This window comes from Cyprinus carpio, chromosome B2, assembly GCF_018340385.1.
Source record: "Cyprinus carpio isolate SPL01 chromosome B2, ASM1834038v1, whole genome shotgun sequence".
NCBI lineage: Eukaryota > Metazoa > Chordata > Actinopteri > Cypriniformes > Cyprinidae > Cyprinus > Cyprinus carpio.
The window spans coordinates 24,352,814-24,380,358 of NC_056598.1; the positions used below are offsets into that span (position 1 = coordinate 24,352,814).

Sequence of the window (27,545 nt, forward strand, 5' to 3'; positions counted from 1 at the left end):
TTGCATGTGAAAGTAATAGTTTGCTGTTTAGTAAGTGCCTCACAATAGTCACATTCAGCTGGTTTGAGGATTCAGAGATGGAAAGATTCAAATGTCAAAAAACGCTGCTCATTTGAGTGTGGACTACGCTGTACTAGACCCCTGCTGTACACTAATTTTATGAAGATTCAAGTCAGAAAAGTGGCTTTAAAACATTTTCTACATGGAGCATAGCCTTTGTATAAATCCAGGTTTTGTATGCTTTGACTGAAATAAAGTGAATATATTTTTATCCTTTGTTCATAAAAAATTATTCAAATAAAATAATTGTTTAAATAATTATTTGTTAATTACTGAAGTTGAATCTAGGATTCTCCCTCACAGTAGCATCACAATAGTATCAGTATCATATTACATGGAAAAATTTGTTTCTATTCAAAATATCTACACCCTAAATAAATAAAAGTGACAAGTCACAAATAAAAGCCTTAAAGACAAAATTCCTCAATTAACCGTTTATTTCTATTAAATACAACACAGACAAATCCAGTTAGTTTCTGCTGTGACTAGCTGCAAATAGAAATGTATAATCTATAATTTTATCTAATTTAGATCATAACGAACTCTTCAAACAACATATTATCCTGTACATTTTATGTACATTTGCTATAAATACTGAGTATTTCATGTTGAAGGTATCAGAGTCTGAATGTGCTCACACCAGCTTTCATATGATCTCCCTGCAGTATGTATACCTAATGCATTTCACTGCTTTAGTTTTTGCAAAATAACCTGTTAAAATAAGTGCCTGAACACTGCAAAAATACACTTGGAACAGAATATATAAAATATATTAAACAAACATCAAAAAAGGTGTCCTGCATTCTCTGTGCATCTTTCAGGGTAGTGTGTCCTGCAGTGTGTGAGTCTGTATATGGGAAAGTGCATGCAAGTCAGGGTGGTGTTTCTTGGTGTGTATGCGGAGGTACTGTTTCCCTGCGAATCGTTTTCCGCAGCGGGTGCATTCGTACGGTCTTTCTCCGGTGTGGACAGTCTGGTGAGCTGTGAGGTGTCCGGACTGAGTGAAGCGCTTCCCGCACTGCTCACAACGGTACGGTCGTTCTCCAGTGTGAATGCGCATGTGTGTGTCCAAACTCTGCGACGTGGTGAAACTCTTGCCGCAGATCGAGCAGATGAAGTGTCGCTTGCCGGCTCCACCTGTCCGTAAAGCGCCCAACCGGCCATAGAGACCCAGCCCTGAGACATTACCCAGAGCAACGAGCCGCTGTGCTGCAAACAAGGAAGAATTATGGGATACGAGAGAGTCTGACCCGCCAACCCTCTGTGGAGAGCTCTGCAAGTGTGTGAGCGTGTTACGGACAGAGTGTGTGGCCCAATCGGATACCGGCTCCATATCAGCCTTCATGCACAAGTCTTCCTGAAACACTCGAGGGACTTGGGAAGTGCGGGTATCCGACGAGGTTTGTGCGAGGGAGAAGGAAGCATTATCTGAAGAAGCCAAGTCAACGCTGGAGTGCTGGGACTCATCAGCGCCGGAGTGTGTGTCTGCAAACGTGAGTGTGTGAGAGTGTGTGTCATGATCAGGGGAGTGTGAGAGGGTGTGAGATTCCTGCCCCGAGAGTTCGGCGACATCTGGTTTCGGAGAGTCGTGAGTTACTGCAGAAACACTTTCACCTTCGTCCTCATCGTCTTCATCATCTGTTAAAAAACACACACAGTATGAACAATATTTAATCTTACTGTAAAAGTTGCAAAAATGCAAGTATTAATAAAAACGGTAACAAATTGTATAGAAAATGTATATTATATTTGCGGCTGCAAGATTAAGTCTTTCACAAGCATGTCACACCTCTGGCTACCAATAGCTGCTTGCATAAAATTCAAGGCATTGATGTTTGCCTACAAAACCACCACTGGCTCTGCACCCCTTTAGCTAAATTCACTACTTCAGACTTATTTGCCCCCTAGAAGATTGCATTCTGCACGTGAATGGTGCATTATTGTGCCATCCCAAAGAGGCACAAAATCACTTTCACAGACTTTTACATTAAATGTTCCCTTCTGGTGAAATGATCTGCCCAACTCAATCAGGGCAGCCGAGTCCTTAGCTATTCTCAAGAAAAGGCCAAAAACACATCTCTTGCATCTTCATTTGACCCTCTAAAAAAAGAAAAAAGAGCCTCTAACACTAGCATTCTTTGTTCTTTTTCTATTCTATCTACTTGTTTTCTTTTTATTTATTATATGTGTTAGGCTAACCAAGACTTGTCACAGCACTAACATATTTTTGCTCTTTTGTTGGTTTTGATTGCTTCTATTGTCCTCATTTGTAAGTTGCTTTGAATAAACAATGTAGATGTAAATATTTCAAAAGGGCAATAAACATACGTGCAGTATGCAAGTTAGTATGCATGCAGGTCATCTTTGGCTTAGTCAGTTGTACCTTAAACAATTAAAATTCAGAAAATAATATCAATCTAACTGTACTGAAACTATCGGATAAGAACACACAAATCTGAACTGAATAATGACACCATTGTCTTCTGTAGAGCTGCTTTGTAACAGAAATGAAGTCGTTTCATAATTTATGAACTTTGCAACACTGACACTTGTTGAACTGAACTGAGCTGAATAATGACACTTGTTTTATTGTAAAGCTGCTTTATAGCTCTGTTTCATAATTAATGAACTGCATCCTTAACACTATTATTGAACGGAACTGAATCAACACTAAACTAAATGGAGAAGAATAATGAGACTACTGTCTGTAGAGCTGCTTTACAGCTGAAACTGAAACTGTTGTTTAACCTAAATATAGCTGAAACTGAGGTCATTTCATTACTGTTGACCTTGGTGACACTGTTATTTTCCTGTTTATTACTGTGAAGCTGTTTTTAAACAATTTGTGTTATATAAATATGACTTCAGTATTAATTATTAAAAAGTTAAAATATTAATTTACATAGAAAATGTATATTATATTTAAAAAGGCAATGTGTAGGCCTATACTAGCAATATGCATATATATCTCACATATGGCTTGGTCAGCTAGGGCTTAAAAGACAATTCATATTCAGAGAATATTATTGATCTAACTGTACTTACACTATCAGATGAAAACATAAAACCCTGACCTGAACTGAGCTGAGCAATAACACTACTGTCTTCGGCAGAGCTGCTTTATAGCGGAAACTGAGGTCGTTTCATAATTGATGAAGTCTGCAGCATCTACACTTTTATTGAACTCATCTGACTTGAACTGAATACTGACACTATTGACACTATATCTGCCCAGATGCGCCTGACACATTGACTCTTATTGAACTGAACTGAATCAACATTGACCTGAATAATGGCACTATTGTCTTCCGAAGAGCTGCTTTATAGCTGAAATTGAGGTTGTTTCTTAATTACTGAAAAAAATCTTTATTTTCATATTATGTTTAAGTATATATATATTATAATCCATTCCTTGGGCGAACCGTGACATTAGTTTACATTTTACCATAAAAGTCTGATGAACCATAAAAAAAAAAAAGAAGAAGAAGAAAAAAAAGATATTTCCTTGAATTACATCACAAGTACATTATTTTTGGGGTTTTTTTATTAGTGAGTTTGAGTGGTAATGCATAACCGGAATGACCCGAGGCGCCTCACCTCCCAGCGGCGGCAGCTCGAGACCTTCCTCTTTGATCTGCATTTGGATCAGATCTCCCTCCTCACGAAACTCACGCATCTGGAATCCGAAAGACAACAAACAATAATTGTGTTTGCACATATATTTATACTTCCACTATAAAATACTGAAAACAACTGGTCCTCTAACCTCTGCCATTGTCCGCTGGCTGGTGGACTCTCCGCCTCCGGGCGTTTTTCTGCCCACTAGCGACTCGCGAGTACTAACGCTACCATCACACCGACCATCCCGCGCCACGGTTTGCTCGTCACTGTACCCCCGCGCCGCGACGATTGACTCTATGAGCTGCAGTTTCCGTCGGAGCTCCTCGTTCTCTTTCTGGTGGCGTGAGATCTCGATGTGTAAAACCGCGTAGCCGTCGTCTACGAGCTCGCAGATCTCTGCCACCGCCGCACGAGTCAGCGTCTCCATGATGGTCGCGAGCTGGGTGTGAAACGCCCGGTAATTCGCCATCATTCGGGCTACTCTGCGTTTGGGCCGCCTGTAGGTCCCGTGGAAAACCGTGAACGTTGCAGTACAAGTTTAGAGTACGGCGTTCGTTGTCCGTGAAATAAGACTGTCCTGCAGTGTTTTGATTTTCGGTCTGAAACGGTGTAAACGTTTTGACACTGTTGCTAGTGGAAGCTGATGATGTTTCCGGGGGGCTTCGTTCAGATGTCTTATCAAAATAAAAGTCACTTTGGACTATTTTTGTCATGTTAAAACTTCAAATCATAAAAATTCACAGGTAACTAGGACAATATATATACACTTATACACACAATTGTAATTCGATTACAGCAGTTCTGATATACAGTAACGCTGCACTCGTGAAATACATTAGAAATAAAAACACAGAAATCTTTACCCAAGTACACTGGGAGGTTCTGAACACCCCATCCCACACAGAAAGACAGACTAACGCGACTCAAAGTTAGTAAAGAATTTCACACTTGAATTTCAGGTTCAATACTTCGGGTGGTTTATTTGACTCCCACTGCAGACAATAGCTTCAGATCATTTGTTTTCTAAAGTGATGAAGAGTTTAAAACCATGATCCTGTACATTTCATTATTCTGCATCATATCAGACATTTCGAATGATGCGATTAACATGCATTTCAATAACTAGCTCTAATGTTTACAGGTGTATAATCTGTATCAGAAAGAACTATTAAAAGTATAGAATATAACAAATATTTATTAATTATGGCATAAGGACAGGTATGAGTACACAAGACAGAAATATGCAAATAAGGCTGCGTTTATCTGTGGCTGGTGGTACCAGATTTCCTCTTCCCAGCAAGGAGATGTTTGGGTTTGACATCAAACACATGTCGATCAGATTCACCCTTCCTTCCCTGCCTGTTCATCTCCTTCTGTGAGCTCTTCATCATGGTCTTCACCTTCTTCAACATCTGGGAGAAATAAGATAAGAGTCTAATGAACATCTCTCTATGAAAATCTTTGTAACACTTTACATAGGAATTAAGATTATCTTTATTCATTAATGACCGATAAATATTTTACAAATGCATTCATGTATAAAGTTATAACTGAATAATAACACCTCTGAATAAAAAGGGTGATATAATGCAATGCTTGCCAAATAGTAAACCATCTTACTCATGTTATAAATGCTTAATAAATGAATGAATGAACACCCTTAAGCCTGACTATAATAGTCAATTTTTCTGCATTATGAAATAAGTATGAATAAAAAAATTCTATCATGAGTTAAAAATGGCTCTCTATTTGGCAGGTATTATATTAAAATCACTATGCAGTTGTAACTATTCATTATTTATAAAGCACTGTAAATAAGCTGTTAATCATTAATAAACACCTTTATAAACCATTTAAAAAGGGAACCTCAATGTAAAGCGTTACCAAAATCTCTAAAACCTGCTGTATGAGTGACTACCTTTCATAAATTCACTTCTTATTTGTCCAGAAAATTAATATTTATATGAATATCCATTATATTTATAATACTATCTGTAATATTGATTTCAGAATTTGATTTTTTTTGAAGAAGATTATGCTTCAGGTAACGCAGGCACTACCTTGGCATCTCTGACTCCTGATTGGTCCCTTGGTGGTCTTGAGGCGCTCTGACTGCGAGTGCGTGACGTTGGTGGCGCAGAGACTTCCCTCTTCCTCTTTCGAACCAGAGAGCGAGATCTCTGAGCATAGTGGCTCTAGAGGGACACAAGGTGAACACAAGCATGCTCAGATATGTATACAGATATTGATGGCCATGACCACATGGCACACAAAATCAAGTGTGTTACCAATAGGGTTAAGAATAATGGAAAAGCTTTAAGTATACAGGTTCTTACATCATCTTTATCGGTCATGTCCAAACCCAGATCAACCATCTCCTTCTCCAGAGTCGCTCTGTCCACCTGCATCCACATATACCAAATAAATCTATCCATCTTTAACCAGGTAACTAAAAAGCTGACAAAATGTGATTTAATACGATGTTGAACATCAAATATTCCATATTAGAAACCTTTGGTCACTTATTTTAAGTTGTCCTTGTTACAGAGTAATTATACATTTAGGCACTGAGTAACATTAATTAAAAACATGTCCTTATTTTATAGGGTTAGAAATAGGGTTTGACATGAGGGTGAGTAATTAATGACAGAATTTTCATTTTTGGTTGAACTACAAACTTTACCTAAAATATGCAAGTAATGTCTGATATAAAACCACTTCCTATCATTTAAACATATACAAAAATAAGACTGCTGGACAGAAAGACTGACCTTCTTGGCCGTGCGGGGCATTCTGGGTCCCTGTGTGTCTTTCTCTTTGGACGCGAGAATCTTCAACTTCCGTTTCTCGCGAATCTGACTGGCGAGCTTCCGGATCTCCTGCATCTCTTCATCCTCACTCTCCTCCTCAGAGTCGTACTCTCCGGCCTTCTCACGTAGTTCCTCTTCCCGCTCCAAATCCTCCAGCCTCTGAGAATGAGAGAGAGGACAGAAATTCAGAACATGTCATCCGAAACAAGGATGTAACCAAATATTCACTACTGAAGCCACCAAAAGTCAATTTTGTCATCAAATAATTCAAACTAATCTGAATTTCAGGAGGCACTTGATATCAGTGGTTACAGTCCTTAAAAAGTTTGAAATCAAGGCATTTGTTTCATACCTTCATGATCTCCGGGTCAATGTAATCAGCAATATTGTGACCCTCCCACACCTCAGGAATCTTATCCTGCTTTTCTTCTGGATTGATCAAGTCCCAGTATTCTGAACACACAAGACAACATTTTTAGACATGTCTGAATTGTATATTTGTGTACATGTGTATGTGTGTGTGTTTATATCTTACTCTGTAGATCCAGTGTGTAATCATCTCCCAGCTCGACCTCAAGGTCTCTCTCCAGTTTGCGTTTTGGAGCATTCGTCTCCATCGCCTTCCTACGGAGCAGAGCCCCCTCGGGAATAAACGGAGGCCTTTCCTACACAAACAAAATCAAAACGGTTTACAAACGCACTATGTTTGCAGGAAGCATTACCAAAGAAATATGCTTATGATCAAGAGGACACTGGTCTAAGAAGTGCAAAGAGCATGTACCTTTTGATCTCTCTTTGTAGGCACCGCCAGATGAAGTCTGTTCAAAACATCATGGACCTTCTTGGTTTTCATCTTCGTGTCCACACGGTGAGCCAACAGCCGATCACATGCCTGTAAACAAACAATCATAAATCTTTTAAACCACCAATCAACATCAGCCTACAATGCTCTCTTACTCTCAAAATTGGTACATGAAACGAAGAGCATGTGTGAGTGACTAGAAGTGATCTTACCTCAGCCTTCACCTGCATCACTCCCTCTTCTGTCAGAGAGCTGGTCTCAATCACTGTGATCCCCTCAGCAATGAGATCCACAAAGATTTTCTAGACACACAGAACTTAGTTTCAAAAAGCACCTTAAAAGTAATGTGTTTGAAAGAAGTCTGTTATGCTGACCAAGGTTGCATTTATTGGAGCAAAAACAATAAAAAATAGTTTGAATATATATATATATATATTAATACAATTTCAAATAGTTTTTCTACTTTATATTTTATATTTAAAAATATAATTTACTTTTAAATAAAAAAGACATAATTTTTAGCAGCCATTACCCGAGTCTTCAGTGTCACATGATCCTTCAGAAATCATTCTAATATACTGATTTGCTGCTTAAAGCTGCAGTCCGTTACTTTTTTTTGGTTAAAAATGATCCAAAATCAATATTTGAGCAATTACATAACCAGCCAGTGTTCAAAACTATCGCCTTACTTTAGCCCGATTCATAACAGTTAGCTTATAATAATGTTTATAATAAGTTGTACCAGGTAGGTTTGATTGTAAGATAGCACAACTAAACAGACCTACTTTGTGATAACTACTTATCAATACAACATAATTCAGAAGGGTGGGAACGAAGCACAAGATAATTAACTGAGTGACTAACATATGCAACCCAAGAAACAAGAATTAGAACAATAAACAAAACAACTGACAAAACTTATTAAAGAGAGGGAAAATAAAGCTCTCCGAGCTAACGGGACATTGAGTTCATCTGGTATATTCAAAAGATGTATTTGTAACATCAACTCTTATAACTCTCTGCAAACTATATAGCTGTTTTGTGGAACTCTTCTCATGACAAACACCTGACTGATCAGACAGTTCACCTGTGATCACAGAGTGCTTGATTTGATAGTGTCAGTACTGCACATGATCAAGTGTGAATGATCATTTAAGGTAAAATAATGAACACAACTATTACATCCTTTTAACTGTGCATCCCAAGCCCATGCCAGTAAAAATAAATAAATAAATAAAATAAATAAATGAAAAAAAAAAAAGTAGCGCAATTACCAAACATACAAATGTAATTTCCATCCCTAAAATACATATTTTACAGTCACTGTTATGCACGTTTATCATAAACACGGCTCAAATGCTTCCTACTAGTGTGGCCCAAAACATTTAGTTTTATTACAGGTAGAATGCAAAATGTTTCAGTACAAGCATTTCAACCAAATGTAAATTTATGCAATATTTCAAACCTTTAACCCACTGGGGAAAATCAACCCATGGCAACAGTTTAAAAGCAGACTAATATTCTGGAAAAAACAACAACAACAACCACCACCACCCTGTATCCAACACGAGCTGCAGAAGTCAGATTGACTGATCACGGGTCAAAAGTAAGGAAAGATAACTGACAAGATGTTGGAAGATTTGCTCCTCAACAGATCGCGTGAGCTCATTGACAAATACAGATGTGCTCCCTTTACACAGTGCGCGCGCGATCGCGAAATCGAAAGTGAATTCTTATTTGGGTCATATATTCTAAGATGTAGGCTAGAATCTGTGATTGTGAAGTAAAGTAAATATCCACACTGGTGCGGTGACTGACTGCCACACGTCACATACTCCTCAAAACATTAGATCCATCCATGCTATAGCCGCGCCGAAACACAGCTCACACAAGGAAGATAATTCCGCACACAGCTGCAGTTGCAGGTTTCCAAACAGAGATGGCGACAAAGAGGCAAAACTTACGCACTGCAGCTTTAAGAAACATTTCTTCTCATCATCAAAAGTTGTGCTGCTTAATATTTTTGTGGAAACCATGATGCACGTTTTTCAGGATTATTTAATAAATCTTAATAATAGATCTTTTTTGCTATTAAAAGGATTTAGATGCCTAAAGTCAGTCAGAAAAGCAGTTCTGGCCTTTTTATTATTATTATTTTTTTTTAGCTAACTTAGTTGTTATTCTTGGCTTTAAAATTCAAAATCCCTTTAAAATTAAATATGTACACAGATTGGATTAAATGAAAGTATAGTCAAATTTTTTAATTAGCATGTTTTTGTATTTTGCTTTGGTACCGAAATTGGTACCAAGAACCGTGGATTTTCACTGGTATTGGTACCGAATACTGAAATTTTGGTACCGTGACAACACTACTCTGAATATAATGCACAAATCATATGATTTAGAATCTCAGTTACCTGATTCTCCTCTGAGAGTTCACTGATCTTCTTCACGTCACACTTATTGGCCAACACGATCAACGGCTGCAGCACACAAATAATCATCACTGCCATCATTCAGCACAAAAAAAAAAAAGATGTTTTACGGCATTTAAGTTAATTCTTCATATGTGTATGTACCTTATTGGCAAACAGTGGCCGTATATTGTTGAAGAGCTCTAGTTGTTGTGAGAGTGTGTGTCCGCACTGCTCTGACACATCCATGACATAGAGGACAGCAGCACGCAGGTGAGCCAGAGCCGTGATGGCCTGCATTTCTATGGTATTCCTTTCTTCAAGAGGATGATCCAAAATACCAGGGGTATCAACCACCTACAAACACACAGCCGTAATTATCAGTGTAAACTCATATAATATTAAATCAGTGCAGTTACTCATTGTCTGGAAACCATGTATTTTTCTAACACTCACCTGCCAGCGCAGGTATCTGTAATCCATATGACCCACAAACAAAGATTTGGTAGTAAAGGCGTACGGCTGGACCTCAACATCAGCACGGGTCACCTGTACGCACATACTCCATTAAAACCTAATATTAAAAACAACACAAACATTTGAAATTCACATGCATCAACCAACCTTGTTGATAAAGCTGGACTTGCCAACGTTGGGGTAACCACACAGCAGGAGGGTTCTGGTATTTGGGTCAATAGTGGGTAAACGGGACAGATGCTGCCGCACTGTGGTAAAATAAATAGGCATTTAGTATGCACAAATGTGCATCAGAAGTAAAATAGTGCATTTTTTGTTTTACATTTATGCTTTGATCAGTGTAGCCAAATATTCCTCCAAAAGTATCAACAGTAAAGAACTCAAAGAAAAAAAAAATAATATAAGCATCATAGCTGTTTTCTACATCAATACTGATTAATGTGGTTTCTTCAGCAGCAAATATGCCTATTAGAATGATTTTTGAAGGATCATGTGAAACTGAAGACCAATGGCTGCTTAACTACAGCTTTTCCATTACAAGAACAAATTACATTTTAAAATATATTAAAATAATTATTTTAAGTTGTAATATTTCACCATATTATGCCCCCCCCCCCAAAATAAATAAATAAATAAATAAATTCAAAATAAATGGAGTCTTTGTGAACATAACAGACTTCTTTCAAAAATATTTAAAAATGTTAGAACAGAGTATATGCATTCAAATTAAACGATTCAGTATCTGGATGACATAATCTGGTCAAAGTTTGTGCTTCAGTTTACCTAAAAACCGTCTGTTATTTTGGAAAGTATCTGTAGATGTGTGTAAGTGTTTGTACCTTGTTCTAAATACTCCAGACTCTGTTTCTGTCGCTTTAAGATGGTGCACATGCGCCCCAGCGCGGCCCGTTTCAGCTGCTTGCAGCGATACAGCGAGTCTCCATATTTCATCAGCCGCACATAATCTTTAGCAACACTACAAATGCACAGACACACAGTTTTACTGCAAATACCCAACATATTTAATTAAATCAACCACAAATTAAAGTTTAAAAAGTAATGTGCATGATGTTGATAAATTCAACAGACTCACTTGTCAATAAGGTTCTTGGCGATGTTGATCTGACCCAAAGCCAGTTTATAATGATCTTTATCATACAGCACATTCATCAGATCAGCATAGAAGGGGTGAATATCCTGAAACACACACAGTTAAGTCATTTATCTACTAAACAAGTGATGACTAGGAAGAATCAACATATATGACCTTTATCCCATGTATATAGTTTTGTGTGACTTACGTCCAGTTTGGGAAAGTCGGTAAGGATCTGTGACAGTCGATCATGGTAGTTCTGCTGGGTGAATTTGACTTTACGCATATAGAAATGTCTAATTCGGTGGATCTGATAGTGTTTGTGTATCACAGTGGGAGTTTTTCGCTGGGTTTTGGATAAAGTCAGATCTATGAAATCCTACAGGGAGAAAATCAAACAAAAATAGTCATGCTAGTTTACATTATGTAAAGTTTACATTAGTTATGCTTTATTATTATTACTTTTTTATATAATAAAGGTTTCAAGTTCCCATACTGAGACACACCAGGGTTCCCATATATATTGACAAATGACATCCCATGACTTTTCTGTGATTTTTCCAGCATTAATGACTACTTAAGGATTTTATATAATAATTATATAACAAAAACAACAATATTATTATTGTTATTTCTTTTATTTTACAAAGGCTGCACATACATATCAAGCTTAGACAGTGAAATAGAAAAAATATTTTCTGAATTTCCCTTATATCTGCATTTTCCAATAATGGAAGGGAAATACTATTAAATTTCAAGGTTTTCCATGTTCATGGGAATCCTGGTACAATTATATAAAATTAATTTAACCAAAGATCTTAACCACATTAATATATTTAATCCCTCTACAGATGTTTAAACCCCACTACTAACAATCGTTCTTCATTTTAACATATCACACCAGTAAAACCATGTTGAAAGTAAATAAAATTTCAATATATGAAAAGTTAAATAGCTCAACACCGCGCGCACGTGTGTGCAATACGAGCAACATACTGTCAATGTCCGCTATCAACGGCAACACCAACAATAACTTACTTTTTATTAAATTTAACCCTGCATATGTGAGTAAAAACACGCCGTTATTTTCCTACCTTAGCGGTGGGAACCACCATAATCTTTTTAAAGTTGTACAGAGCCATGATTGCGGCACACACGACTCTCTAGAGCACGCGGAATGGACGAAACGCGTAGCGGACGCATGTCACGAAGAGCGACACACGTGGTACAGCGCTGACGAGATCACAGCGTCACCTACCGGAGGGAGGAGCCACTCTGGAACTGGAACTGCAGAACCAAATCGTACAAGCGCAGATTTTAAGCAAACCATTTCACACACACACAAAGTTTGTTAGGAATTAAATAAAACTTATATTTATTTTTAAGAATGATGAAAAAATGATAAACCTGATAAACATGTATAACCTCCAGATAAACTTGGAATTAATGTTTCATGTAAATCCAGAAACATTTTCCCAGAATCTGGACATGACACTAAACAAATACTGGGTTCAGCTACATTAACTGCACATTTAGTTCTACAGGATGAGTGTGGGTTCAGCGGCAAACATTCAAATCACCTTTATTCAAAGGGCAATGATAATTTTGCAACTGTTTGCTTGCCTGCCTTAAACAGTCCAAAGCAGTGTTAAATTCAACTAAAATGACATGATCATATGACTGCATTTCTTTGTATTCAGCATAAACCTGTTCCAAAACACAAAATCACAGCACACAATCAAAATCATTTTATTGACACAAATCCTTTATTTGTACAAGTAAACCAAAACAGTTAATAAAGAATTTCTCCAGGTTTGCCTATGATTAGCCAAACCTTCAAGTATCTTTAATTAACTTCAAAAATTTTTGAAAATAAATAATTGTATCAATGTGTCTTCTGTTCGCAAATAGAGCACAGTAACATAGGAAGGATGGGAAAAAGAGGGAGAGGCAAATGAAACACTGTTTCTTCAGCAGTAATTCAGTACTCGTGTGTATTCTGCTCTGTTTCTACTGAAGTCCTGCAGTGATCAGGAATGAAGCTGATTTCTGCACAGAGCTGGTGTTGACAGTTGCATTACCATCAACCCCACTAATACTGGCTCAATTTCAGCACAAACAGAACACCATCTACAGAGACGTGAGAGCATGTTTTCAGGAATAAACATGTCTGTGTGAACATGAGATGACGTGTCTCCTATACATGTTGTATTTGTGTGCATGTTATTTACTAAGATGTCTGTTTATGATCAAGACCAACTGAAGGAAACATTTTGAATACTGATATGATGCACAAAATTCTGAAGATATGGAAGAAGACACAGAAAACCTAACAGATGCGTGCACTGCACCAACTGTTGCAAAAACACGATCACTGTAGGACTAACAAGCTAAACATATAATACAGCACACAAGATAAAACAGCTGAAAAATAAATGGAACAAGGTGGAGTCAAAACAGTGGGTGGGGTTTAAAGCAGACCAATCGCAATCTGCCAGTTAGAAATTTTGTCCAACTTGAGACAGCGCCAACGCCACATGACTGTCACGTTTGGCATCAAAGTACCGCGAGAGCGTTTCGAGAGCAGCCGGCTGACTCAGCTGTTTCACGATTGGTTAGATTCACCGCATGACAACGATCACATGTGTTTCAGGTTTATTCTAACCTTTTCAATTCCAATAATGGCCACAAATCTGTTTTCAGAACTGTAAAAGCTTTTTTTACTGTAGTCCCACTGTTGCATTGAGTCACGTTTATCATACAACATTGATAGAAGCATATATACCACTACTCGGTATTTAAATAATATATGATTATGTTGAACTTTATTCTTGAAAAGATGGCGCTGTATTAAGCAGTATATAAAAAGTTTTCTGTTGCTCATGAAAATGTTTCTGAAACATCTTTGTATTTGACAAATATTGCATTTAATTCACTTCATCTGTGATGAAGTATGCAAACAGCGCATGATTATCACTATGGGAGCAGAAAGTGTCCAGATTGATGTGACTGTTTTCAACTCCACCCCCGACTGCAAGCGGCTACTCTCGTTGACCGCTGACTGTAGCCGTGCTTTAAGTCGAACGCACCTATTGTTGGTAGAGAGGTTGTTTTAAGGGAGTGGTTTGAAGTTTGGGAGGAGCTAATGTTATTCAGGAGGAGTCAGAGCGCAAGGAGGAGCTTACATTGTTGTTTTAGGGGAGGAGTTTTAAGTTTGGGAAGGGCCACAACTTGTATGAGTCAATACTGTGGGAGGAGTCTACACTCTAGGAGTGGTCAATATATTTGGAAGATAGGTTAGGATAGCCTCAAAGATCGAAATCAAAAGCAATGCATTCTGGCTAAAAAATTTAAAAAGTACTGTGGGAGGAGTTTACAGTTTGGGTGTAGAAAAAAATGGTCGGTATGGAGGTTTATTAGGGGAAGGGCTAATGTGATTTAGGAGGAGCCAGTGCTATGGGAGGAGTTTGCATAGTAAAGTTTGCAGTCTCTTTCCCTTCACTGTTGACAAATGGATGAATAAACGAGGTTAATAAGTACATGTATCTGTCTGCTGTACAGGAGAAGCAAAAGAGTATGTGCACAGCTAACACTATAGATAACTAGATGAGATGACTATATGTGTTTGAGTATGTTTGTATTGGTATGTTATGATGAACAGAGGTATTCATCATGCTGAGGTATTGTCAAAAAAGTTTTATTACTAATCAGTGTTTCACAAAAATCCTGTGATAATGTGTATTTGAAGTGTGTTTGTGTGTGTGTTTAAAAAAAAAAGGCACCAGCAATGGCTATAAGTGTTGTGGTATGTTTCCATTTACATAATCGGCCGTCATAATCGTATGATGTTTCATGCACGTGTATGAGCGAGTACGTGTGTGTGTGCGCTCCAGGCTCCAGTCCTCACACCGCAACTTTTTCAAGTGACCGTATGGGCGGAGTTATTGCTTTCAGGCCATTGCCAGGGCAGCTGTTACCACGGCTAAGGGAGTGTCCAGTTGGCACTGCAGCGTGGGAGTGTTCTGGTGGGCGAGGCAGGAAGACAGGACAGGAGCGTGTGCGGGCATGGCCTTTGTGACCTCCTGCGTGACAGATGAGGTGGCTCACCGTGTCTAGCGGGGAAAGTGTGTGTGCGTGCGTGTGTGTGTGCGTCTGCTCCTCGCGCTGCTTCAGTGAATACCAGGTGAGAAAGATGAACAGGAAGCCCAGGAACTTCAAGCTTGCAGCCAGCCCAAAGTAAACAAAGCGGAGGGAAGTGACATCGTACTCCCAGCAGGACCCATGGAAACCACAATCGTGCTGCCACAGCATACAGGTGGTGTCAATCACAGCTCCAAAATAGATAGGAGTGGGGATGTAGGCTGAAGAGACAGAAAGAGAGAATATATCAATTTTTTTTTTAATATTCATAATTTCAGCAATTAATTGATTAAAACACTGTGGTAATAAACATTAGGGCTGGGAGAAAAAATATTAGATTATTATATTATTTTTAGATATCTTGTTTTTGTGAATACTACCATTCAAAGATTTGGGTTCAGTAAGTTTTGTTTTTAAAGAAATCTTTTTTTTTTCTGAAATAATTTTTGAAAGAACATTTTATGCAAGGACATGTTAAATTGATCAAGTGTTAGTAAAGACATTTATAATGTTACAAAAGGTTTCCATTTCAAAGGGATGCTGTTCTTTTTAACTTTCCATACATCAAAAAATCCTGATTTTTTTTTTTATTATGGTTTCCACAAAAATCTTAAGCAGAACAACAGTTTTCAACATTGTTGAAACATAATAACATTGTCAACATAAAAATAATAATAATAATCATAATAATGTTTCTTGAGCACCAGATCAGCATATTAGAATATTAGTTATTTTAAAATGTAATATTTCAAAATATTACAGTTTTTCTGTATTTTTGTATCATCAACCTTTTAATATATGAAAAATAAATCAGATTTATGTATCACTCAGTGAAGCAGCTTATATTTTATGATGCTATTATAACATCTTGGTTTTAATACTCTTCCAAGTCATGAGCCAAGAAATGAGTCTTCTGAGATGGTATTCGGGAAATGTAATGGCCAAAATAAAAAGAGCATTAAAATCAAGCTTAATCCTATATTGCCAGCAAATCAATCCTGAACATATGATGAATATTCAATATTTGCTCAGCTTTATTGGACAGTCAAAAAAATTATGAATTCAATAAAATCCTTCCAATCCTACCAAGAGTCCTGAGAAGAACAAACTGCATTCCCAGAGCAAACGGCCTGTCCTCTTCCTCCACTGACCTGCTCAGGAAATAAAAGAGGAATGAGTAAAACAAAGAGATACAGAGAGAAGATAGCTGAATACATGGAGAGATGCAGACCTGAGCGTAACGATGATGACGGACGGCTGAGCGCAGGCGGTTATGAGAGTGACGATGAAGAGAAAGATGAGGAAGGTGATGAGCGTTCCACATGTGCGCTCACACTTTCCTGCCAGTGCATAACCGTTCTCATTTAGGTATGTCTTCACAATCACCAGCTGCAGATCATGGTTTCCTCCCGACGGCGTGATCACCTGTCTGCTCTGAACGCATGCGCAGTCCGAATAGTTTCTGATCTGAGAGGGAGAAAACACATGTTACGATACACACGAATAATGTCAACAATACTGACAGAGACCATTTTTTTTGGTGGTTAAATTTTTAGGCTACCATGAAAAATGTTGATATCTTAAGCCAGTGACTCTCAAAGTGGGGTGTGGGGTCCACGACTCATAGCCAGGGGGTCCAGAAATTATTTTAGGACCCTATGATTATCGCGAATGTGGAAAATGTGTGACTGAAATACAAAATTCAGTCATAAAAACTTAATAGTTGTATAAATTCAACTGATTAGACATTTCATTCGATTGATTTTTTTCTATAAGTTATATGATTTCAATAAGACATGCTTTCTGATTACTAGCTTAACTTAACCATTAAAACAAAGTCCAGAAAAATAAAAAAGGAACAAAAAAACAAAATCGAAGAGTACAAATTGTAGCAAGCATCTGCTTAAACACTGTAAACAGCTTTTATTTTAAAGCATGCATGCATGCAATCATTTGGGCATTACAGCAAAATAAACCCCAACATGGTTTGGTCAAGCCCTGGATTCGCTGTTGATGTACATTTCAACTTGATTAAAAATGACTCACTCCTGAGGTTTGGTTGGCGATGTTGCTGCAGCCAGCCAGACATGGGTTAAAGTAGGTGATGCCATCAGAGCCACAGACAGGCGCATACTCATGAATCCTGCAGCCACAGTTGACATTACAGCTTCCTGTCAGGTTTCGGTGAGACAGAGTCAGCGTCGGCCTGCAAAAAACAGATGGAACATCATTCAATGCAGCTCATGTGTCCAGGTGATATTTATGTAGGGATCTACAGGGTTTTACTCCATTACCCGTTGGTGTAAGGGATATTGATTCCACCGAGGTTGATGCTCTCACAGCCGACAATGAAGAGAGTGGAAAAGCAGAGCAAAGACACGCCACTGCAGATCATGGCCAGCTTTGCTGCTTCTCTTTCACCAAGCTTCAGTTTCTTAATGATGTATCCACCTAAAACTATACCGACACCTGCACTGGGTACGATGATCAGACCTGCACACACAAATTATCAATTAATAAACACCCACTGGTGAATACTGTGATCAGATCGACACATGTTTGTGTCAGTGTGAGTGTGTGTTGTACCTGTGTATATACTGGCATTAGATGCTGGAACACCAAATTGAGATTCAATAAATTTGGGTATGAAAGTGATGAAGGCTGTGACGATGGCACATTCTGCCGTATACGACAAACTCACAAATAAAAACGTCACATTACTCAATATACGCACTGCTGCTTTTGGCAAATCTGGAGAGAGACAGAAACAGACAGAGAGAGTAACAAGACAGATTTATAATTTGATTTTAAATGTGTCATCCAAAATGTGTTCATACTAAAAATCAGTGTTGTTATTGTTAACTAAAACTAGTAAAAAACTGTAGTAATCTGGAGTACTGAAATTAATAAAACTGAAATAAATGTAATAAAAATAAAATAAAAATAAACTATATAAAAACTAATGAAAAAGACAAAAGCACTTAAACTTACTCAAACTAAAAATAAAATGAAAACAAACTAAATAAATACATATATAATACTAAAACAACACTGCTATTAACAAAGAATTATTAATAATATAAATTCAAGATAAAAAAAAAATACCAGACAGTTCAGGGGTGCCAAGTTAAAGGATTATCGTTTAAAAAAATATCTAAAAATAAAAAAGCCATGTCCATCTTGCTGCCATTTCTAAAACGCAAATCTTAGCTGCGTCAAATATCTAGTGTGACATCATTCTTCAAAGATGATCTGATCAGAATCAGATATTAGATTTGACATTAGGTTTCACCTTTGATATTTTTGCCAAAACCCATGGAGGATGAGACAGCCTGGCTCTTTTCCTTCATCATTTCGTCAACGCTGGAGACATCACCTGCACCCTTTTTTACACGACTTTTACTTTTCTTGTGCCGTGGAGGAAGTTTTTTAGGGAAGGACAACATGGGGAAGATTACCAACAACATTGCCACAGCACACAGAAGAAACCCACTCCACCTGAGAGAGAGACAGACACAGAGAAGGTTACCATGCTGTTAGGTTTACTGCATGTTAATTAATAAACAGCAAATGAGAGACAAGATATTCCTCACCAGTTTCCCACAAACCGTGGGTCACTCTGATCAATATTGACAATGGTCCCGGGGTCGACATAGAATCCGATCAGAATCCCACCCAGCAGATACCCAGCAGCTGGTCCAAGAGCTCCCATTACATACATGATAGCTAAACATGCGCAAAACAAGAACAATTCAATTTCTTTAGAAATCATAAGCTACTGTAAGTGGCATGGCAGAATTTAGGTCACAGGTTTTTTTTTTTAGAAAGTAGTAAAAAAAAAAAAAAATTGATTTTGTTTAAGGTTAGGATGAAATGTTGTGTTGTGGACAAAAACTAATCTCAGTTGTGGCTTCTCTTAATACTGACTGGTGCAAAGAGCTAATATTTGCAATTTTGAGATTATCAGCATGGACTGCTACCATGCCAGTTTAGCTAATTATTGAATGTCAGTTCCAAATGTTGATTTTCGGTTTAAAAATGTTAAATGTTTAAATATGAAACCTGAAGAAAATCTTCTAAAATATTGTTCCATGCATGTACAGAACTAGTAAGACTAACACACAGATCACTCATTAAGCATTAAATCAAATCAGATTATTTAAGGTTGTTACTGCATTTAGTTTTGTTATTGTTAACATAAAAAATAAATATATCTATAAAAAAAAAAAATTTTGTATTTTGGTATAGATGTGGTGTAAAATAAATATTAGATGAAAAATTAGAAATTTATATTTATTCATTTTACAGACATCTTATCCAAAGTGACAAATGAGGAATAAAACAAGCGATTCATCATGAGGCAAATAACACAAGTGCTCGTAGTACAAAGCTTAAATTAAATCTGTTCATAAGTGATAGAGTCAGAAATTTACATGCAAAATTCATATGGATTACTTTTATGATCTATTTATGAACTTTTTGAAGCGACAAATAATGGTTGCCCCAAGCGACACACTTTACCTGATTGACTGACCCAGCCATTCAACACACACAAAGCCTCACTTCGACTCACCCAGGTACAGGGATGCGTTCTCTTTCTTCACATTGTCATCCAGGTAAGTTGGCCCAAGGGTGTATATGGGAGTCGATCCCATTCCCACGAGGATCTGAGCGCAGATGAACAGCGCCACATAGAGGGCGTGCTCACTCTCCTCCCGGTCCCGCTGGCACCTGGACAGTGCTGGCCCCTCCTGCCCACTGCCATTCCCGCCGGCACAGAGCCCCTCTCCTCCTACTGTGCTGTTCAGCTCCTCCAGCTGATACGGCGGAGAGATGAAGTGAGGTAGGGAGAAGAGGGCGGCACCCACAGCAATGAGCACGCCCCCTAAAGCCAACCACCGAGGCCTCTGGCCCCGCCCACCGAAGTAGCTGATGAACACCACAACGAGGAGACTACCGATGTCAAAACAGCTGACCAGAAGACCCGACTCTGAGCTCCGCAGACTGTACCGCTTTTCTGGAAAACACAGGATTCGTTTAATATAAAATTCATAAATAAACTCCAATGTTGAAACAGAATATGGTTTGAGTTGAGATGTTATTTATAGAGGAGCGGATGAGACTGAGAAGAAATTAAGATGATATGAGGTTGAGAAATTATAGATTGGAAGGTGACGAAACGAGAGATGCTGAGAGGAGAGCAGATTTAAATGAGAAATTTGAGATTGGGGTGAGATGAATGGAGACTAAATGTGACAAGACTGAAATGCAATTAAGAGGAAGAGAGATTAGGATGAGAGCAGATGAAACAACATGAGAAATAAAGAGATGAGACCGAACTGTTATTAAGAGGAGATGAGACTGAGATGAGATGAAAAAAATTGAGTTTGTGATGAGATGAAGACTGTAAGGAGGTTGGGATGAGAAGAGATAACATGAAACTCTGGATGAAGACATGAGACTGAAATGTTACTGAGAGAAGGCAAAATTGGTATGATATGGAGATCAAGAGGAGGAAACATGAAAAGAAGTTAAGAAATGATATTCAGAGTAGATGATATCCAGGGTTGGGAAGTATATTTAAAATACAAAATATAAGTAACTGTATTTCATTAGTTACATTTTATGTAATGGGTGGTAATGAAATTACAGTTACATCTGAAAAGTATTGAAAAGACTGCTTTAAATTTGAATGTCATTTATTTCATTTAAACATTACTGTAAACTGTAACAGGCAATTAGTATCAACAGCAATTGATTTTCTGACACATCCTAAGCTACAGTTCTGATCATTAGTTTTATACTCCTTGCAGAATTTGCAAAATTGTAACAATTTTAACAAAATAATGATTTTAAATTTTTCTTATTTTGTTTAAAGATCTTTTTTTACATTTAGTGCTGCCCTTCAGAAACTAATACTTCCATGTTTCCTAAACTAAAGGACAAAACAACTAACACACCCTGGCATTGTGTTTCCTTCTTGAAAAGCAATAATATATATATATATATATATATATATATATATATATATATATATATATATATATATATATATATATATATATATATATATATATATATATATAAATTTTTATGTATTTATTTATTTTAAAGACTGCCTGCGTTTTCAAGAAATTAAGGAAAGCTGATGTTAAAAATACTATGCAGAGGAAAACAAAGTCCTATGTTTGGTGGGCATAATTTTTCTCTAGAAAACCTTTTGCATTACATACCTTATTAGTATTCCAAAGTAAATTACTGAAATTGTGTAATCTAAGGAAATATGTCACAAATTACTTTTTAAAGCATGTATTTTGTAATCTGTAGTGAAATACATTTGAACCTCCCCGAACTTGATATCTAGATAAGAGATTGAGAAATTAAGAAAAGATGAGATGGCGAAATTAAGAAATTCGGATGGATGGAGACTGGGATGAGATAAAACAAGACAAGGCTTTAGGTGAAAAGTTGAGATTGAATTTGAGGAGAGGAGAGGAGAGGAGAGGAGAGGAGAGAGCAGAGCTGTATATTACCTATGGTGGTAATGACACTGCTGAGATAGCCGGACACCATCAGAGACTGGATGAAGGTGAGGTAACACATGCAGAACAGAAAGCAGCGCGAGTCCGACAAGATCCCGTCCACATAGCGCCTCACGTGCAGCCGCGGCAAGCGGAGCGTCAAGAGCGCAGCAGCGCCGCGTCCCTCCAGCTCACGACGCTCTGTCGGGGCAGAGAGCAGAGTCTTTTCCGCGTCCTGCTCCGGAGCCTTACTGCCGCTGAGCGCGGGGAGGCTCTTAGATTTCAAACCCTGAGTTAACTCCTCACACAAGTACGGGAACGGTTTCACGGGTGCGGGGCCTCCACCCCCCGCCTCCCCACCGGCACCGGATGCCATCCTCAGCGCGTCACGCACAAAGACGCACACTGAATCACGAGCATAACAGACTCTCAGATAAACCGGCTGCGGCTTATCATCGACCACAGACAACAGTCCACACCGGCTATCCGACCCGTTTATACGCGCTGTAGAGACGCAGACATTCTGCGCTGGCTCATTTCAACAAAACAAACCCCCTAAACAGATATGCTTTATTACAACTGTATATAAACACCCTCTTTGTTTCTTTACAGCACCATTTTCATTTCATTTCGACACATATTCACCAAAACAACACGCTGGATCGACGGTCAACCCGCAGCCGGGGGTTCACGCGCCTCTGCGCGGATACTGCAGCGAGAGCACTCGGCCGCATCACACACGCGCATTTTGCCCCGTTATCTGCGCGAGATTAATAACCACGATTAATTCCATCGGCGCCGTTAGACGGTATTCTGTCGCCTCCCTCTGTACGCGGCTCCGACACACCATCAGATCTTCGCCGTGCGATCAAAATATCCTTGTCCTTGGACGAAGGGGTAGCACGGGGTGTCAGCTGTATCGCCTCCAAACGCAGTCGGTCTGTACCGCAGCGGGTGCAAGTAAATAAACGTTAACTTCCGGTTCACGATTCCTGTCAAAAAATGGGGCTACACCACCCCAGTCTGTATTGATTTTAACTCCTTGCAGTAAGCGCAAATACTATTTTCCTCTAAATCCATGGAATTTTTATTTTTACCTTTTTTAAATTTTAATTTATTTAAAATTAATTTAAAATGAAATCTTATAATACACAATCATAACAAACGCTTTTAGGCTGGCTGTCTGAAACAATGCCCTCTACTGACACATAAAGAAATAAGTCAACATTTTACAAAACAACAATCGATCAAATCGTGATCATTTATTTGAATACATTAAAGATATTTGCACATTTTTGATTAAAAGAGATTTAGCAGAACATAATCAATGAAATTCTTCAAATAAAAAAAATTGCAGAGATGTACATTTAAAATTATTAAATGTTACAAATTAAAGGCACTTGATATTTTTATCTCACTAAATAATTACAGCAATAGACATAATATAATTCCAGTTATATCATTAGCCTCATAGAAGATGCTTTATTTTACTTACATGTCTATCATGGAATAAATTATTTTTGCTATTGTTTTCATGTGATGCTACATTCACCAGACGGCAGTATATGTCCAAAACAACAATACAATTTCACAGGATTACAAGGGTCATTACCTTTTAGTTGTTTTCCCATTTTATGAATGGTTTTGTGTTGCATGATTTATAGTGTGTAAATGTGGTCATTTGTAAGCACTTACAAAATGTGTCTGCTAAATAAATGTTAATGTTAATAGCCTCCTATCAGAGCAGGTTTTCACAGAAGGTCAACATTTGAAAAAAGTGACTAGTCCTAGTGTCCCCTTAAGTCCATCTCACTTCACTGGGAACCTTTTATTAGTCACTGTGGGTGATGAGTGTGCTGGGTAAAAAATGTCACAAATTGCTCTTCCACTTCTTGTCATTTGAGGCTTCAGCTGCAAGGAAACAAAAATTAATGTTAACGCAGGCAGGCAATGAGGCACAGGTGCACACACAGACAAGTGCATACACACACACACACACATACCCAGGCAGATCTTTCCTTCCTTGTGGAGTTTCTTTAAATGGTGCCGCAAGTTAAACTCTGCTGCTCTGTGCAGGTGTTCAGGGGTCTCCTGACATATTACAGACAACATAAAAAGCACATGAAAATCATGTAATGTACACAGTTAAAAAAAAACAAAAAAACATTTCTATAAATAATGTACTCTCATTCTTCGCACATTGTCAGATAAAGCAGTCACTACTTAAAAAGAACCAACAAATGTAAGGTTAACTTCACACACAGAGGGGAACAAGTGTCTGAGACCACTGGTGAAAATGTGTTTCTTTTGCATTTTTAGGATTTCATACAAATATTTTCATTGCAATCAGTGAACAAATTGAGGGAAATTTGAATTTATAAAATTGACGACTTTCAGAATGCCATGTATAGTTTTTGGATTGTCCCACGTCTGAAGAAAGGAGTTCACAAAATCACATATTTGCTTTTATGATCTAGAAGTAAAAGGTTCAATGCCTTATACTTTTGGTCCCCACTTTATATCGGTTGTTTTATTTTCTGTTCTGTTAAAATATAAATACTACAAATGTAAATGCTTTTTGATCCAGTCTAATTAAAGAGTTAAGATCATTTAGAACAGAGCTGAACCTTGTACACCACTTTAACCAGTTCGCTGGAGGTGAACGCATTTCCGCTGTTCTCCTGCAGAACGTTTAGGATCTGCTGTTCTCTTGCGTTGCGGTGAGTTATGTACTCACTGATCTTAGAACATGCGTCTTTGACCACTGGACCATGACCTGACACACAAATACACATAAGCATTTCTTAGTGTCACTGAAAATTTTACGTAGAAAGCACTCTGTAAAGAAAATGATCATGGCACATGCACTCACCTGGATATATGAGGTCAGCCTTCAAGCTGAGGAGCTTCTGCAGTGACTTCATGTAATCATGGAGGTCCTCAAACACGGCCGTTCCCTCTCCAAGAATACAGTCTCCTGAAAACACAGCTTGCTCCTCCTCCAGCAATAATGCCATGTGATCATCTGTGTGTCCAGGAGTAAACAGCACCCTATGTGCAAATACAATATAGAAAAAAAGTGTTTTTTCATTTTTTTTAAACGTTCACACTAATTCGCCCAATGCATTTATGTAAATACAGGCTTTCAAGACACGGGATGTGTGTGAATAAAAATTATATTTTTTCTACATTACCATTCAAAAGTTTTGGATAAGTATTTTTTAAATAATACTTTTGTTCTGCAAGGATGGCTTAAATTGATCAGAAGTCACAGTAAAGACTTAAATTGCCAAATCAGCATATTAGAATGATTTCTGAAGGATCATGTGTGGGGTAAAATTCAGCTTTGCCATCACTGTTTTTCTGTTAAAATATATTAAAAAGAAAACAGTTATTTTAATATTTCACAATTTTACAAATTCAACTTTGGTGAGCATATAAGAGACTTTCAAAAATCTTACTGACCCCAAACTTTTGAGCGGGTGTATACAATTTAAACACCACCGCTCAAAAGTTTGCTTACATTTTTAACATGCAAGCATATCATCTACAGAATATATGTGTGCGTGTGTATTTACCGTAATGTTGCCCCTTCAGTCTTTATCACATCACCATCACTGAGATACGAATATTTCTTCTTCTGGTCTCCAATCACTTCTTCCTGTGGAGGACACCGAGGGAGTTTACTGACCCTCAGCTCTGAATCTGCAACACATGTAGCTACATTAGTGAGAATTTCTTATATACTCCATGCTTTTCATACTAAAATAATGATATTTACATTTACATTATTAGGTAAAGAGTCATTTGAGAGCACTAATTCACATTTTTATGGCACAAATGTCAAAACCTGTACACAACATGGATGTTACTGACGTGTGTGAAAGTTTGAGAGTATATCCTGCACTCCTCCAGTGTGGTCGTGATGCCAGTGTGTGACTATAATGTGCTGTATGGACGCGTCGTGCTGCTTCAGAGCCTCGCGCAGACTGACAATATACTCCGGTACCGCGCACTCGCCTGCGTCAATTAACACTCGCCTGACACAGACAATAAACATTCACACACTTGTTACGTTCAATAAAGAGGTTGTAAGTGGCAAATAGCTCAAACAAGCACATTTATCTCGTGTAACTTACATTTTGCCTGTCCCGACCAGGTAAGTGTTGGTGCCCTGCAGTTTCATGGGCCCCGGGTTACAGCCCAAAACACGCACCACTCTCGATGACAGCTGCTCGATACGAGGAATCACCGCGGACATTTTCACCAGGACCACACAGACACGCCACGAACTTTAAAAGACCCCCGAAAACACTCCTGCTACAGAGAAGACTGGAGCGTTTCAGGCAGACACTTCCTGTTCAGAAGTCATAGTTTACAAAATAAAAGTCTCTGTCGCTCAACGCTTGGATGTTTCTTTTGCTTTTATAATCTATATATTATAATCACGTTAATGGCTTTATATTTAAACAGGGTTTGTATGGGTTACTGTCTTCTTTACTGTGTAGTTGTGTAGTTTTTAAAGCGTTATCTTCGGACGTCCTGTACAATTGCATTATATGCAGGGATTTTTTTCTCTAAAACTCTAGTTTGTGTTCATCTGAACAAAGACAGTCATATACATATGAGATGGTAGGAGGGTGTAAAAGATGTGGTATCCCTTTAAGGGCTGTGTTTTGTGTGTGTGTTCCACTTTGCTGCATTTTAATTGTTGTTGTCTAGATAGATGTTTTGACCAACAGCCATTGTGTTTTTTTTATTTTCTCCCTTTAACCAAACCGGTCTGTCTGAAAAAACATTTTATTCAATTTATTTTTAAGCAATTTTACTTTGCATTGAGAGGATGATTTAACATGGCGAAACAAGAATCTCACTTTTTTTTTTGGCTTGGGTAAATGTACTTTTTTAAAGTACAGTTTAAAGTTGAACTTATTTACTTTTACTCAAGTATGTTTTTGTCCAGATACTTGAACTTTTAAGTGAGTAAAAATTTCACTGAGTATCCGTACTTTCACTTGAGTACAATTTTCGAGTACTTTTTACACCCCTGTCAATTTCTGTCTGTGGGTACTTAATATAATGTTGTACATTTTAACATTTTATCAAAGCAATGAAGCAATAAAGTAAATAATATGTACTCACAGTGGTTAAAAAAAGAAATTAAAAGATGAGATATTTCATTCAATATTTTTAAAAAATCAGAAGAGAGAACATTGCTGCACTAAATGCACGTCATGCAACACATAGAAAATCCATCAGAAACTTAAATTATGAAAAAAAAAATCAATAAATATCTAATTAATACATGATATCATTTTGCAACATCTTGCAGAAATTCTCAAATACAGATTTGTTCCTGTCATGAACAGATAAAAATGGTTTGTGCCTTTCTACAAAACGACAGTCTGTGGTTAAGGCGTGATCTCTAAAGTTACTGGATCTTCAAAAAAAAAAACAGCTTCTGCTAAAACTATAAATAAGGTCTTCTGTAACTGATTTTTCCAAAGATGGCTCGATAGCTGCACTAGCTTAAACAAAAAGCTTTCACCAATATCAAATTCAAAAATTATTGGTTACATGATTGTGTTTTCTTAAATTGAGTGTAAA

At 37.7% G+C, this 27,545-nt stretch overlaps 4 protein-coding genes across 4 annotated transcripts; all 4 read right to left on the reverse strand.

Moving 5' to 3' along the window:
• Positions 1 to 479: 479 nt before the first annotated feature.
• On the reverse strand, positions 480 to 4,492 carry LOC109052545 (zinc finger protein 180-like). The gene is made up of 3 exons (XM_042718785.1): positions 3,827 to 4,492; positions 3,658 to 3,736; positions 480 to 1,698 (listed from the first exon to the last, which is right to left on the reverse strand). The coding sequence occupies exons 1-3, from the start codon at positions 4,151 to 4,153 to the stop codon at positions 878 to 880; spliced, it is 1,227 nt and encodes a 408-aa protein (XP_042574719.1). The 5' UTR covers positions 4,154 to 4,492; the 3' UTR covers positions 480 to 877.
• A 142-nt stretch (positions 4,493 to 4,634) lies between these two features.
• LOC109052530 (GTP-binding protein 4-like) lies at positions 4,635 to 12,521 on the reverse strand. The gene is made up of 16 exons (XM_042718778.1): positions 12,372 to 12,521; positions 11,486 to 11,656; positions 11,278 to 11,381; positions 11,024 to 11,160; positions 10,332 to 10,432; positions 10,164 to 10,256; positions 9,873 to 10,064; positions 9,711 to 9,776; positions 7,506 to 7,595; positions 7,273 to 7,383; positions 7,027 to 7,156; positions 6,844 to 6,944; positions 6,453 to 6,650; positions 6,018 to 6,083; positions 5,742 to 5,876; positions 4,635 to 5,093 (listed from the first exon to the last, which is right to left on the reverse strand). Exons 1-16 carry the CDS (start codon positions 12,417 to 12,419, stop codon positions 4,941 to 4,943), a joined length of 1,896 nt encoding a protein of 631 aa, XP_042574712.1. The 5' UTR covers positions 12,420 to 12,521; the 3' UTR covers positions 4,635 to 4,940.
• A 499-nt stretch (positions 12,522 to 13,020) lies between these two features.
• LOC109052547 (solute carrier organic anion transporter family member 5A1-like) lies at positions 13,021 to 22,919 on the reverse strand. The gene is made up of 10 exons (XM_042718775.1): positions 21,951 to 22,919; positions 19,991 to 20,434; positions 19,011 to 19,143; positions 18,710 to 18,915; positions 18,004 to 18,168; positions 17,712 to 17,910; positions 17,464 to 17,623; positions 16,649 to 16,884; positions 16,504 to 16,568; positions 13,021 to 15,638 (listed from the first exon to the last, which is right to left on the reverse strand). The coding sequence occupies exons 1-10, from the start codon at positions 22,312 to 22,314 to the stop codon at positions 15,181 to 15,183; spliced, it is 2,430 nt and encodes an 809-aa protein (XP_042574709.1). The 5' UTR covers positions 22,315 to 22,919; the 3' UTR covers positions 13,021 to 15,180.
• A 246-nt stretch (positions 22,920 to 23,165) lies between these two features.
• LOC109052531 (lactamase, beta 2) lies at positions 23,166 to 26,332 on the reverse strand. The gene is made up of 7 exons (XM_042718788.1): positions 26,078 to 26,332; positions 25,815 to 25,978; positions 25,517 to 25,643; positions 24,811 to 24,989; positions 24,566 to 24,714; positions 23,942 to 24,029; positions 23,166 to 23,849 (listed from the first exon to the last, which is right to left on the reverse strand). Exons 1-7 carry the CDS (start codon positions 26,197 to 26,199, stop codon positions 23,809 to 23,811), a joined length of 870 nt encoding a protein of 289 aa, XP_042574722.1. The 5' UTR covers positions 26,200 to 26,332; the 3' UTR covers positions 23,166 to 23,808.
• Between the last annotated feature and the right edge of the window lie 1,213 nt (positions 26,333 to 27,545).

What these genes read in the sequence shown, in the direction of transcription:
- LOC109052545 (XM_042718785.1), bottom strand. Translation starts at nt 4,153, where the DNA reads ATGATGGCGAATTACCGGGCGTTTCACACCCAGCTCGCGACCATCATG. An exon ending in GCCAGCGGACAATGGCAGAG is followed by an intron (nt 3,737 to 3,826) that starts GTTAGAGGACCA and finishes TTCGGATTCCAG; the next exon opens with ATGCGTGAGTTTCGTGAGGA. An exon ending in CGAGCTGCCGCCGCTGGGAG is followed by an intron (nt 1,699 to 3,657) that starts GTGAGGCGCCTC and finishes GTTTTTTAACAG; the next exon opens with ATGATGAAGACGATGAGGAC.
- LOC109052530 (XM_042718778.1), bottom strand. Translation starts at nt 12,419, where the DNA reads ATGGCTCTGTACAACTTTAAAAAGATTATGGTGGTTCCCACCGCTAAG. An exon ending in TGATGCAGGTGAAGGCTGAG is followed by an intron (nt 7,384 to 7,505) that starts GTAAGATCACTT and finishes GTTTGTTTACAG; the next exon opens with GCATGTGATCGGCTGTTGGC. An exon ending in CAGGAGTCAGAGATGCCAAG is followed by an intron (nt 5,094 to 5,741) that starts GTAGTGCCTGCG and finishes TATTTCTCCCAG; the next exon opens with ATGTTGAAGAAGGTGAAGAC.
- LOC109052547 (XM_042718775.1), bottom strand. Translation starts at nt 22,314, where the DNA reads ATGGCATCCGGTGCCGGTGGGGAGGCGGGGGGTGGAGGCCCCGCACCC. An exon ending in GAACGCATCCCTGTACCTGG is followed by an intron (nt 19,144 to 19,990) that starts GTGAGTCGAAGT and finishes GCGCATGTTTAG; the next exon opens with CTATCATGTATGTAATGGGA. An exon ending in TTTTGGCAAAAATATCAAAG is followed by an intron (nt 18,169 to 18,709) that starts GTGAAACCTAAT and finishes GTCTCTCTCCAG; the next exon opens with ATTTGCCAAAAGCAGCAGTG.
- LOC109052531 (XM_042718788.1), bottom strand. Translation starts at nt 26,199, where the DNA reads ATGTCCGCGGTGATTCCTCGTATCGAGCAGCTGTCATCGAGAGTGGTG. An exon ending in ACTCTCAAACTTTCACACAC is followed by an intron (nt 25,644 to 25,814) that starts GTCAGTAACATC and finishes CATGTGTTGCAG; the next exon opens with ATTCAGAGCTGAGGGTCAGT. An exon ending in TGGTTAAAGTGGTGTACAAG is followed by an intron (nt 24,030 to 24,565) that starts GTTCAGCTCTGT and finishes GTAATATGTCAG; the next exon opens with GAGACCCCTGAACACCTGCA.